Source organism: Lonchura striata, chromosome 7 (assembly GCF_050655825.1).
Source record: "Lonchura striata isolate lonStrDom1 chromosome 7, ASM5065582v1, whole genome shotgun sequence".
NCBI lineage: Eukaryota > Metazoa > Chordata > Aves > Passeriformes > Estrildidae > Lonchura > Lonchura striata.
In genome coordinates this window covers 35281712-35295432 of record NC_140709.1, presented here as the reverse complement: position 1 = coordinate 35295432, position 13721 = coordinate 35281712, and the positions used below count along the sequence as shown (strand labels likewise).

General features: G+C 39.1%; 1 protein-coding gene across 6 annotated transcripts in view; it reads right to left on the bottom strand.

Moving 5' to 3' along the window:
- SPAG16 (sperm associated antigen 16) overlaps positions 1 to 13721 on the bottom strand; it is a 363770-nt gene that overhangs the window by 170703 nt on the left and 179346 nt on the right. For all 6 annotated transcript variants that reach the window (XM_085585489.1, XM_085585484.1, XM_085585485.1 and 3 more), the window contains one exon: positions 751 to 936. In XM_085585489.1, coding sequence (XP_085441615.1) covers positions 751 to 936 — 186 coding nt within the window. The remainder of the gene's footprint in view (positions 1 to 750; positions 937 to 13721) is intronic.

Sequence of the window (13721 nt, the reverse complement as noted above, 5' to 3'; positions counted from 1 at the left end):
ATTCTAATGCAAAGGAAGAAAAAGACCAATAGGCAATGGAAAAATCCATTAGGACCAGATAATAAAGAACCAGGGAAAAGGCCTATAGGATTGGAAACTTTTCTGTGGACTGATGGCATTCAGCTGTTAAAAATCAAACCTAGTACAGTACAGTAATTCAGGAGCCTAGTTTATAAAGAGATAGTTTGGAAAGAGATAAATCCATCCCATTTCTTTAAGGTGCAAGTTAATCAAAACTGAAGACAACTGGAGAGAGTTAAGGAAATAATAATTAATTGGTAAGCACAAATACACTGATATTCTAAAAGCACCTTCATAAAAATGCATTTGTCTGGATAATAAAGAAGGTATACATTGATTTGTTAATCAAGAGTCACCTTGCTGAAATATAGATAATGACTAAAATAGATTTCCACTTGGCTAACCTCAGAGTGTGTTGTGTACTTATGAGCTTGAAACAGTATATAGAAAACTTACTAAGAGTTTTATTCAGTTGCTTATTCAAATTACATATCCAAGTTCCACTAAGCTCTTACCTTAAGAAAACCCAGCAATAAAGAATAACAGATGCCAAGTGAAAGCAAATACTTTCTTTTTGGCACTATGTTAATTTAAGTCCTCCGGCTGATTTTTCCAGCACTGCCTTTGATTCCCTCCGCTCTCCGAGTGAACTCCACGAATCAATGGGGAGCTCAAGCACCCCCCTGGTTATTAATGAAGCATCATTGAGTGAGCACAGAGCCTCCATACCTGTTGACATCCCAGATCTTGCCGGTGCCATCGGCGGAGGCAGAGGCCACGAAGTCGCCGCAGGAGTGCCAGGAGCAGCCGCGCACGGCGCGGGCATGGCCCCGCAGGGTCAGGATGCAGCCGCGCCTCGACAGGTCCCAGAGCCGCACCGTGCAGTCACCGCTCGATGTCACCAGCTGGGTGCCACTGCTCCGGGAACAAAAACACGTCTGAGCCACGAGGGGCATGAGAAATGCTCCAGCAAAATAATTTAGCTCTGTTTAGATAGACAGGTTAAGTTGCAATTGTTGATTTTACCTTAAAAGACATATGAACAAAAATGATCTTTGGAAATGTTTGTATTTTTGCTGTGCACAGTTTTCTGACGTGTTGTAGATGAAGTGGCCACATATTAATATGCTGTCAAAAGAAAGGGAGATAGGAAGTAGCTATCCGCCTCAGGAAAGTAAATGTGGTTTTCAAATAAATTCCTAAATTTTGCAGTTCATTGATTAATTAACCAGAGCTTTCAAAATACAATAAGATAGATTCAGGGAAGAATATTTTGTTATTTTCCAAATTCATACCATTTTAAACATATATTTATTTTTAAAAAGCATCCTAATTTTGTGTTTTCTAACTCTGCATAAACACCTCAACACATTCACCATCTCTTGGGGTCACTGATACATTACATAAATGAAAAATACAGAGTTCATCTCAGATTCTTTTTTTTTTTTCAAATCTTAGATATAAATCTGTATAGTTCTATTTCCTTCAAGCATGGACATATGGCTTCAGACTAAGAGTCCATCTGTAACATTTTATATAACTAGAAGATTCTTAATAAAATAATTAGAAAAAGTATGTGGAGTGATTCTCTTATTAAACCTTCCCAGACCTACCCTGTGGCTCAGGATTTCTTTGTGCTTAAGAAGAATCCATGGATTTTTTTTTTCCCTATGAGTAATTGATTTTTGAACATATGCAAACCTTTGGCAGCTGCAATCTCTTATGTCAATGAATTCCAAAATTTAATTATGCCTTGTGTGAAAACTCTTCTGGGACTTTAAATACCTTACTTCATTTTGTTTCACGCTTCTAATTCTACTACTGTGATTAAAAGCAAAATTGAGTGCAGCTTCAGTATGTGTAAGTGTGCCACGAGCTGTGGTGGGACAGTCCCTGTCCTGTCCCCCTGCCAGGATGGAGACTCCGACTCATTCCTTGTGCAGATGTGATTCCAGCCCTTTGAGCACATTTCCCATCTCTCTCAGCACCCTGTCAGCTGCAAGGGAAGGAACAGGTACCCAAGGAAGATACACAAGGACACTGTTTGCTGGTTTATTCTGTGCTCTTTCCATTTAGTTACCATTTTTGGCATTACTGAACAGAAATTTTCAGCAAACTGACCACAGTGGCTGTGAGATCTCCTTCCTGAGTACTGATAATTAGACACACTCTTACCTATTTTCTATTCTTATCCTAGCACAGTTTTTTCCTGTGTGCATTCCTTTGTGTTCACCTGCACTGATTTTCAGCTGCTGTTTCACCATCTAGTCAACTGTTGAGATGGGAATCTTTTCCTGCAATTCTTCACATGCTCCTTTTCACTGTCCTGGCTAATTAGCAAACTCATCCACCTCACTCCCTTCCCCAATTTCCAAGATCATCTTAATAATTTAGGTCCCAGCACTGATCCTGTGGACCTCAGAAATTAATTTCTCCATTCTGAAAGTGGCATTTGATTCCTATTCTTTCCTACCAGTTTTTAAACTCCTGAAGTAAATTTCCTTTTTATTCAGGACAGTTCTGCTTCCATGATAGTTTCTGTGAACTGATCTCAAGAAGAATTTGCTGAACATCCAAGTATAGGAAATTCATGAACCTCCCTTGATCAAGTACTCAATAAGCCTTTCAGAGAATTCTCGACTGATTTCTGAGGCTTAATTTCCAAAGCCATGCTCACAGCTCCCAGGGCTTCACTGCCATAAATGTATCCATGGATCCTGTAATTTGCCTCTTTAATATAATTCCTATCAAGATATGAACATTTGATTAATCCATCTAGAATGCCTTCATCCCAAAATCTTTTAAAATATTGAAAAAAGTTAACACAGCCCTCCCAGGAATAACAGAGGTTTTCACTTTCTAAGCAAAAAATCTTTCAATTGTTTTCATACTAAACAAAAACAAAAAAACAGGAAAAACGTTTGGGGATAATACACAAAAATACAGGTCAGAAATAGTTAAGCTGTAGGTTTTCAGACCAATTTCTGCCGTTATCTGAGCAACATCAATAAGATGACCTTGCCCTTAGGATCCAATAAACTCTTTTATTTGAATAATGGCAAAGGTCCTATCTCAGGCAGTAGAAATCCTTCTTCCAAATCCCTGGATATAAAATTGTGGGAACTGAAAACAGCTCAAGGGTTGATCCTAAGCACTATTGTAAAACTCTGAGTACAAATACACTCAGAGATATTTAATTCACTGCTACAGTTAATTTAAAAAAAAAAGGTCTAGGACCTGTGGTGTCAACCCTTTTATGTTATATTCTCCCTTTCCTCCTTTTCCAATAGATGTCCACTGAATCACTTGGTAAAAGTAGCTGCTATGACAGCTTGAAATATGTGCATCATTTACCTGATAGATCTTAAGGGGGAACTTGCCACTATGAAAGATCACCTACTCAAGATTTTGACTATTTTTAACACTTGAGTTTTAGGTTGCTATTTTTTGTGAAAATATCATTATAATATTCATTAATGCAGTTACACCCCCATGCCTAAGACAAAGTTCTGGGACATTAATCTCTCAACATTATTTATAACGTTGCACAGGAATAGTCCTGAAGCTTTTGTCACATATACCAGAGCATAAAGGCTTGAAGTCTGAGTAGGGGTTCAGAGGAGACCCTAATTTTGTTGAGCTGTCAGGAATAAATGTGCTTTTGTTAATGAAACACTTTCAGTTTTAATAAGCCAGATCTCAGTTCTGGAGATAGATAAAATTAGAGAAATGACAAATTATCCTAGCCCTTATACATTTATAAAATAAGAGCTTAAAACAAATTCAGAGTCAGGTATAAAGTAGGACTGATGAAATCTGCAATTGATTTCATGAGGGAAACATGCACTGCCACTGTTGTGAATCACAAGAGATATATGGCTTATGCATTTTTTTAATATATAATCCCCAAAATGCTACACAAAGAACTGGTTCCTTGGGCTGAATTTCAGAAATACACCATCCAGGCAGTGATGAAAGTCTTTTAGAAAACAGATGTGAGCAGGAAGGTAGTTCAAATGGATTCAATTTGGCAATCTGCAGCAGGGGAAGGAGTTACAAGTGAGGTTTAGCACTCCTTACAGATCAAAGGAGAAAAAATAGTGGAGATTGGAAACAAAAATGCAGCAGGAAGCAGTTTAGGGATAGACTGACAGTGGAAGTAAGGGCAAAAATACTCAGGAACAGAGGGACCCAGTGCCCCAGCCCCCTGCAAGACAAGTTCCCCAATATTCCCTGTTCATAAAAAAGCATCAGGTCATTAAAGGATGGGGATCTGTGATTATCCATGTAGGAACTTAACAACAGCATTTCTGGGAAGCACAAATGTTGCTGGTGGGAATGATGGCTGTCAGGACTGCTCTCCCCGGTCAGGAACACCTCAGCACACACCAGGATTCAGACCAGACACACATAATGAACAGGAAAGTGCTGTGTCAAGCCAAGTCAGACATCTAAATCAAGATACTGCTTTAGAAAAAAGCACTATCTACTTAATAGCTGATCAATAATGACACACTTTCTCTGATTTGCAGCATTTTTCAGTCCTGGGAGATAAAAAAGAAAAGCTCCAAATTCGGAGTTAATGTTTTGTTACCCACAGCTGCAACATTTTTTGTATGGTGCTATTTTTCCTGATGAGAGCATGTGGGGGGAAGAAACAAATGTATCAGGGAAGCAGGAAAGCAGCTGCTTTTACGATTTAGGCTGTCAGTTTACCCAGGTATGGTAGTCACACAGTCCTCTATCATATGACTGATTTTTCAAAAAAAAAAAGCATGCTGATTTTGATATTAAAATCATATGGAAATATGACATTAGGATCTCAGCCTTAATTCTCAGCAGCAATACATAAACGCCATTTGAATTTCAGACTGATCACTAACAGGGAAAGCTCAAAAAAGTCCTGTGCACTGTGCATATATCTCACTGACAGGAGAATCAAACACTTTGTTTTTTAACAAATACATCAAAGAACTAGGCAAGATATTAGGATACAAGAAAAAGGTAAATCCTATCTTGTTCTGTCTCTTCAAACACATTAACATATATGCAAATAACTTTGCCAACTTTTAGAAATGTGGTGTTTCTGTAAAGAAGCAGCACCTTCGTGCATGGTGCTCTGTGGATCTCACACAGTTGGGTTTGTATGGTCTTGTGTGGCTTGATTTTGGGGGTTTTCTGTTTATACTTTCTAGCAGACCAAAGGACTATATGGATGAAACATGGCTGCATTGAATAAAGTATTTGTGTAGAAGAATCTTTCCAAAACTCTAGGCAATGGAGGGCCCATGGCACTCATAACCCACATCTTGCCTCCGTGGATAGACCATTTTTAAAAACATGAAATGCACATAAAGTTCTACCTTTCAGCTGATTTCTGGTATTCCTAACTGATACTGTAAACTTGCTCTTCCAGTAACAATTAGAGTGGAAAAAAACTTTGGAAACATTAATTCCACCTTCCACAAAAGGGGATGGAACATTAACTTCTCAAGCCTTAAATCCTTCCTCCCCCATATATTCTAAACACACACACATTTCATTCCATTACACATTCCTGATCCTAGCAGCTTCACTGTTCTCACTACAAAGACACCTCTCCATTAACACTTCCCAAGTTGTATACACATGAATAATTAAGACTCATATTCAGCAACAACATGAGCCTTTGGCACAGAGTCACTTTACAGCATTTCAGGAGGCTGAGTGCCTCTGTGGAGTGCCAGTCAGGTGAAGGCACCAGCTGCACCAACAGCGCTCCCCTGTAAACGTGGCACCCCTAACGCCAACAGCCAAAGTTCAAATATTGCTCCTGCTTCAAAGATTTCTGGACAACAGACTTAGCTCTGCTCCACGGGACTGCTCATGTTCCCTCTGAAGATCCTGTGGCCAACAACAGGTCTCAAAGCAAAACTAAGCCAAACACAACTTGGGTTCAAGATTTTTGTCCTAAAAAACCTGCAGCAAGAGGCAGCATCTGACTGGAGCTCAAACAATGCAAGGGATGCCTCAGGTTTCAGCTTTTACAGTTTTCAGATTCTGTGCTGCTTTAGTGTGTAAGTCTGAGCTTCATATTAGGGGATGGTCAGCTGTCTGCACAGAGTAGGGAGACAAAGCAATTCCTTCTCTATCTGGGGACCAAGGACAAATGATCCAAATCTCAGGCCCAAGAACACACACAATGGTGGAAGGAAGAGAGAAAAACAAGGATGGGACTTCATGGGCTAAAACTGTCATTAGACAATTAAACTCCAATATGCAAATGGAGCAAAACTTATAAAAATGTGAGACCTTGTGACCAGTCATCCATTTTTGTAACCATTTTGGGTTCATCTTGGGTGTAGCCCTGGCTGGGCTCTTGTAGTGGTCAAGGTGGATTCATTGAGGCCTCTCAGTAAATCCCTACTTTATTTTGTAACTCAGTCAAGCCTCTGTTCTAGGTCAGCCTTCACAAGGCATCACAAGCATCAGCAACACAACAGCAAATCTTAAACATATTGTCCAAAACATTACAGGGGTAAGGGTCTTTCACCATGACAGTTAAAAACACTTCAAAATTAAATTAAAAATCAATATTCCAATCAGTTAATTGGAAAAATGATGCCTCTTATTTACCTCTGTTCATGCAATATTCTAAAGCAAAATTCTAAAAGCCTCCATGTTATTTGCAGTATCAGCACAGGTTGACAGTAGGCACAGTAAAGTAAAGGAAAGAACAGCAAATACTGCTAAAGTTTACTTGAATTTTGGTGACATTTTCTGCTACCTCAAAGAGGAAAAATAAAGAAAGAAAATGCCTAGGAAAAAAGTTCTGCCATGAAGAATAGAGCTAATCAACACTGAATTCCTATGGAAGCATCTTTTGCCTACTTTCTTCATCTTAGCTGTTGATTAAATAAAGATATCAAGAATGGATTGATCCTTTACAGTCCTGTCTTCCCATTTTTGCCAGAATTACTCTGCAAGTTAAAAGTTACCAGACAGAGTGGAAGAGAGCATAAGGAACATGTGCAAGAGGGTTGGGGGAAATACATTCTTGCAAACCTAATTTACTTGGAAACAAGGTTAAAACCAGGGATCCAGACAACTACACTGAGGAAAGTAGACAACTACTAATGGAGTTCCGCCTTTGGTTACGACAGCTGTATTTAAAAACTCCATGTTCCAGTTGGTGCTGAAAACAATGTAAGGGATGGAAATGCCAATCAGCTCTGCAACCACTGCAACTCTTCTTTATTCTCATATTTTGTCACTGCCCAACATTTTCCTCTCACCAGAGAGGGTAAAAATTGGGATGATTTAAAAAATGTTGGAGTCAATTTACAATTTTAAAAGTTCCCATTAAAACGATTGAAAAGACAATGGGTGATTTTCTGCCTCACCAGGCAGGATGCTTGCACAGTTCCTCTATAAAGGATGATGTGCATCCATCTCTCTGTGGGTCCAAAGGAAGATGGGACAGAGATTTGGAAGAGGAATTCACCAGGGATTATATGGAAACAGTATCTGGCTCAAGAAACTTTGAAATAAGAAGTAGAGTCCAGGGGAGTACTGAGACCAAACCTCACCAATGCCTTTCCTATTCTTAGCCATTCTGAGGCACGCCCTGGTGCTCACTGCTGGGAACAGGATGATGGTCCAGAAAATTCTGGCATGGAGAACCATCCTTATGTTCTTAGTCTGTGTTTGAACAAAACATTCAGCAGCAAAGATTTTGTTTCTAAGATTTTGTGACCTTGAGACAGACTTCAGATACAGTTCACTTTTTTGTTGCTGCTGGAGTTCTGAGACTCATTAATTATTTACAGTGACACTTCTTATTAAGAACCCCAAAGTTTTTTTGGATCCACGGTTCATTTTGGGTGTTGCTTTAATTATCCTTGTGGTCTATGTGTCTAAGACACATTATAGATAGTAATTGTAATATATTTCATCCTTCAGAAAAATCTTAAGCCAAATTTTACTCACTTTATTAATAGGTATGAAATTTCATTTTTACAGAAGGTGAATGCTAGAATACTCAGCAGCAGAAATACAAAAATACCTTTCCTTCCTCATTAATCATCGAAGGTGAGGAGAAAATAAAATTAAATTTCAAAAATACAAAATCAATTATAAACTGACATTCTACAAGCCAAGGAAAGCGTTCCAAAAGCAGGAAGCATGGCAGTTACCAGATGGTGGATGGCACACGGGCACATGGCTTTTTGTCAGGGAAGAAAAACACAACCATCCTGCAAAATCCTTTGCCATAAGGCTATTGGCTGGAAATGCTCAGAATCCTGTCAATGTGTATCACACCAAGTGCAAAACTTGAGGCAATTTTTCACTCTACATTACCTAATTGGGAGATCTTTCGGTGCTATTCCTGCTCATACACTGACCTGTGCCAGGAGAAGCATTTCCCCTCATGCTGCCTGGCTGGCAGCTGGCTGTGACAGCAAGGGTAAACAAGAAAGTGAGTTCTTTGGCACCAAACTGCTTCTGGATGGACTCACACCAGGACTAGGCATCACAAAAGTACAAACTACTGTTTGAATGAAGTTCACCTTCTCCATGAAAACTTCCTCAAGGCTAGTTCCACTTCAAGAGTGACGGGTTCACATCTGCAAACATCTAAATACAACATGCTGCTAACTACCAGAAAGAGTCCTGGTATGGTATGTGTGAACTCCAAGGTATTTATTAACAAGTTTCAACTTAGCAAGTCCTCCATACTTTAAACCATCTTTCCTTTCTGAACTGAGTACTGGCACCAGAAGCTGCTGTGTCTGACCACACACACCCACAGAGAAATCCTGTTTCACCTGAGGCCTTTCCCATTGCTCTTACCTGCACATCTTCTGTGCCCAAGTACCCTTCTTTTCCAAAGTGCTGGCCCACTCTACACACAGCCTTTAGTTCTACATTCAGGATCATTATAATGATTTTAATAATTTTGTTAGCAGAACTTTTTGTTACAATAATTTGGTATTTTGCAGATTGCTCCAATGCAGGTTACAAACCACACAGACCCCACTCAGTCCTGCCCCATTCAAATCTAGTAGCTGAGCTTGGTACTCCCTAAAAAATTTTTACCATTTACTGCAGGCTTTGATGTATAACAATGGCTAAGCTGCCATGCAATATCATGTAATTAGAGGTGGTTAAATGAGAATCTAAAATAAATTAGGTGCCTGGTAGAAGGCAGCTTTTAGTATATGTAAAATTGGCTTTTAGGAGGCTTAGGAAGAACACCAGGTAAGGAAAAAAAATAAAAGATAAACTAGTTACAATACCTGGAGATTAGACGTAGCAAAATATGTGTCAGCAAGACAGCAGGCACTACACAATGCAGGGCTCTGGGCAAAAATTAGATAGCAATGAATTCCCTTTTTACAATTATTTTGCATTTAAAAAAAATGCCTTTTCTAAAAGCTTCCTGCCAATGCACATCTAGCACCCCACAGCAAAATCAGACACCTATTTAACAAGGGGTAGGAGAATCCTGGCCTCCAGCTGGAAGCAGGGAGCTCGTGGGAGCTGGGCCAGTGATATCTCCAACAATGATGAGGCCCTCTTATGCTGAAGGCAAATAGTGTTCCTGGGTCCAGTTGTGCCACTTTCCTGTAGCCTACTGCCAAGTAAATTTTCCTCCATTAACTTAACAAGAAATAACTATTCTACCTGAAATCAAATATAATGAGAAAACATAGCAAAACGACCACATTTTCCAGAAATGAGATCTATTCTGTACCATTCCAACACTTTCTCTCAAACAATCTAGTGTAAGTTTCTGTACGCTGTAAAATTTTTTAAATAATGTATTTAGCCCACAGAAAATCATGTACAGTACCAATCAATATCTATGACATACATTAAACAGGGTGCCATTACAGTGTGATACTTCATCTCAACACCCATCCCATCCAGTTTGGTCATTTTTCCTCCATTGGAATGACTCCAAATCCTCAAATTGTAATGAAGAGCTGTTGAAGTAGGGAAAATGTAGTTTGGAAGGAGTTCAGATACATGAATTCCATGTACAGAACAGATTTATGACCTATATTAACAGCGATAATCCTGTGTCTCGGTTCCTCTGAAATGCAAAGTTGTGGCTCAGTCATTTTAAAGCCATTATCATCCCCCAATGGTGGTCCAGTGATGTCTAATCACAATCAATAGCCAGTAATGAATCATAGTCATTAATCCCATTTGCATGTTTGTATAAAGCATCATTTTTAAGCTGCATATTCATATGCAGAGGGAGTTCAGTGAGTGCACAGAGATTCTGCAGCCTGTGGAAAGTTCTGTACTGGGATTTGAACACTCCCAGGCTGCTGGAAGAATATTTAGCTCTGTGTAATGATCATGACAGTGAAGGCCAAGAAAACACACAGGACAGTGCATGAGCCCAGTGTTTGTACTTGGGGCAGGTGATGATCTCACTGAGCCATGCCCTGGGAATACAGGGACACAGCTTGAGGACAGGGAGTGAGTTAATGGAGACAGTGATCAATAACAATCTAACTCCAAGAGTGGAGGAAGAATGGAAATGCAGAACATGAGCAGAATCCTGGGCTGACACAAGAGAAAGCAGAATAGCACAGTGAATATCAATTTCCACCCTTTCTCTGAAAGGCTTTGCATGAAAACTGAGCTTTCATCTATGAGGCCATGCAGCCTAAATACTGACTGTTCAAGAGAGGGGACACCAGAAAACCCTTCAAACACAACTGTCACAGGTAATCCTAAACCATGGACACAAACACAGTGATCCCCATTTGTTTTATATATACACTACTCAGACACAAAGGAAATAACTACCACAAAATAAGAACTTGGTTCCACATCCACATCCCTTAGCAGTCAAACAAATCCTGATGCTCATTCCCAGCTGGGTAGCTTCTCCTGCTTCCTGTGCTGCTGCAACTGTTTTATATCTGGAATTCCCCAAATTACTGCAGCCACACAGCTTGAGGGGAAACACAGAAACACAATAAATGACTGTGCAATTCATACCTGGAGTTTGTGCTCCAGACAAAATCTTGTAAACACTCTAAATATTTGGGGGTTATTTCCAATTCAAATATCTTAGATATTGCTACAATTGGATTGCCATTCTCTAGTCAACTCTAACACTAATGTTTGTTATTTTAACAGCTACACTTTAGGAAAGGCTGATTTTAACAATATAACAAACACAGATATCTCCTTAGCCACTCCACTAGAAGCCTTGCAGCAGACCTAAGGGAAAATACAATTGCCTTTATTGCACAGAAGAAAGCAATAACGAAACGAGGATGTTAAAGGCATCAAGATTATAATTGCACTCCAAGAAACATAACATAAGAGATTCTATTAAGAGAGATGTTTTGACGTGTGCAATGACTCTGAACAGTGAGAGCAACACGTCCAGGATCAGAGCAGTGAACTGAGATTGCCCAGCCCCAGAGAGATGGCAGCTCCCCCTGCAACTCCAGCTGCCCAGCACAAAATGCTGATGAAGCCTGAAGAAAACCTAAACTACTCAAAATCTGAACCCACCAAAGTGAACAACAGGTTTTTTGTTTTTTTTCACAGCCTAAATAAATGATCAGCAAAACTGAACAGCTTTTGGTGACTCACAGGCAGCACGAGCTGTAGGAACTGAAAATCAGACAAATGTACAGAAAAAGAAACCAAGAGCTCCTTGTAGAGCAGGCAAATTTCTGCAGAACTTTCCGAAAACACGCTCATGGCTTCAATGAAGCTGAACTAATAGGTATAGAAATATCCCATTTTATTGATACTCTGTAAAGAGATTTCAACTGCCTGTTCCTCCACCCTTTCTCTATCAAAGTGATTATCATAAAGAAATTACTTCCTTTCTTTCAAGTAAACACCAAATCTAATTACCTCACAGCTGATCAGAAAATTTCCTTGTAATTTCTAAGTCAATTACATCAAAATGGTGATTCTTAAATAACTAAATGAAGTTTTGTCTGAAAGAAAAAGATTAATCTTGACACCTGCTTTGTGAAATTGATAATCATAGTATCTTTTCAACCCAATATCAGATTGTTTTAAAGCCTCCCAAATTAAATATGTCTCTTTTCAGGTCAAAAATTCAGATAATGGGAGAATGTAGCACACAAGGTCACCACTTAAGAAAAATAACATCATTTCTGTGTAAGCTAAGCATTCAGAACATTTGAAAACTATTACTTTATGGGCAAGCATAACATTTAAATGACAGATTATGAAGATAATTAAGTAATACTACACAAAGACTAGCTAACTACCTATTCCCATTAGGATTTCTGACGTATCCAAGGTCACAAATTGTGGGTATGAAGACTGAGGTCCTTTTTAAAGAGCCTTTAAAGATATGTTCTGCTTCTGTGATGGAGGGGCTGCAAATTAATCAGTAGAAATGGCATTAGTTTATCAACAGGATTTCAATCACTGGTGTTGAAGTTCAGTGTGTGTAAAGCCCCTTGTGAAAGCAACTACAGAGTGCTTTCAGCAAAGGGCAGCATTTATGACAATGGGTTTTCTCCCTGTAGTTATTTCAAATACACATCTGAATTGCTCAGTGGGAGGACTGCTGTTTCTGCCAACCTTCTCCTCCTTCTGTCTCCAGCTGTCCTCAGCACTTCTTTCTCTGCTGCTCCCTGAATTATTATAATGGAGATATTATTAGTGAATCACTACCTTGCAGTGGTCAGTACTTCCACTTCTTGGATAAGAAATACAAGCCAAAGGTAGTTTTTCATTCAAGCCTGGTCATGCTGGATGAAAAGTGAAGCCTATTCAGTAACCACACTATAGATTGCACACTTCTGCTTTCTAAAATTAATCTAATGATATACTCTTCAGGTTCCATGCAATAGGAACATTCTTTGGTCTTTTTATTGACAGGAAAATCTACTTCTTTAGAGCAGAGGTAACATCCTTGGAGAACATTAATGGCCTAATTATGAATGTTTCTGAAGGCAAACCTTCCACATGGCATGTGGGTTGCCACTACAACCACCACAGAGATAGAAGATGAGAAGCACTGGGGTAAAGGAGACAACTGAGGATTTGCAACAAAGAAAATCTTCAGAAGTTTGAACATCTGCTGAGAACCCTGGCCAGTGTGAGGAAATTCTCCTCAGCGTGGCAGGAATAGCAGAAAAAAGTCAACTACTGAACAACAAATCAGGATCTAAATCTGTAGCAAAGTTACAACTGTTATCAGTCCATGTTCTCCAAAAGTGCATTGCAGAACTTTCTCTAAAGAAAATAAAAATGAGTTACAAATGAGATTCAGTATTTTCTTGAAATAGATACTCACTAATAGTCAACAGAGCTCTTTCAAATGAAAACATACTTTATGTATATATTTACATCTCAAAAGCCCACAGAGAATAACCATCAGTTCCACGTGCCAAAAGAGATTAGTATGGGTAGAAACATTTGGCTTGTGGGAGTGGGTGGAAGGGGAAAAATTTTAATCAAATCCATTACCTGGTTATTGATTTCTCTTTGCCAGACTGATCCTGTAGAATACTTATAAAGCCTTTGACATTGAGACGTTTGGCCAAAAATATTGGGTTAGACTAAGCAAAAGCTGAGCTTCTCAAGTAATCTCTCATATTTCATTTATATGTGATTTATTCCTTTGTCCAGCAGAGGCTTTTTATTGATAAAAATAATGAGATTGAGAATCCCAAAGGAAATCTAATGCCCACCCA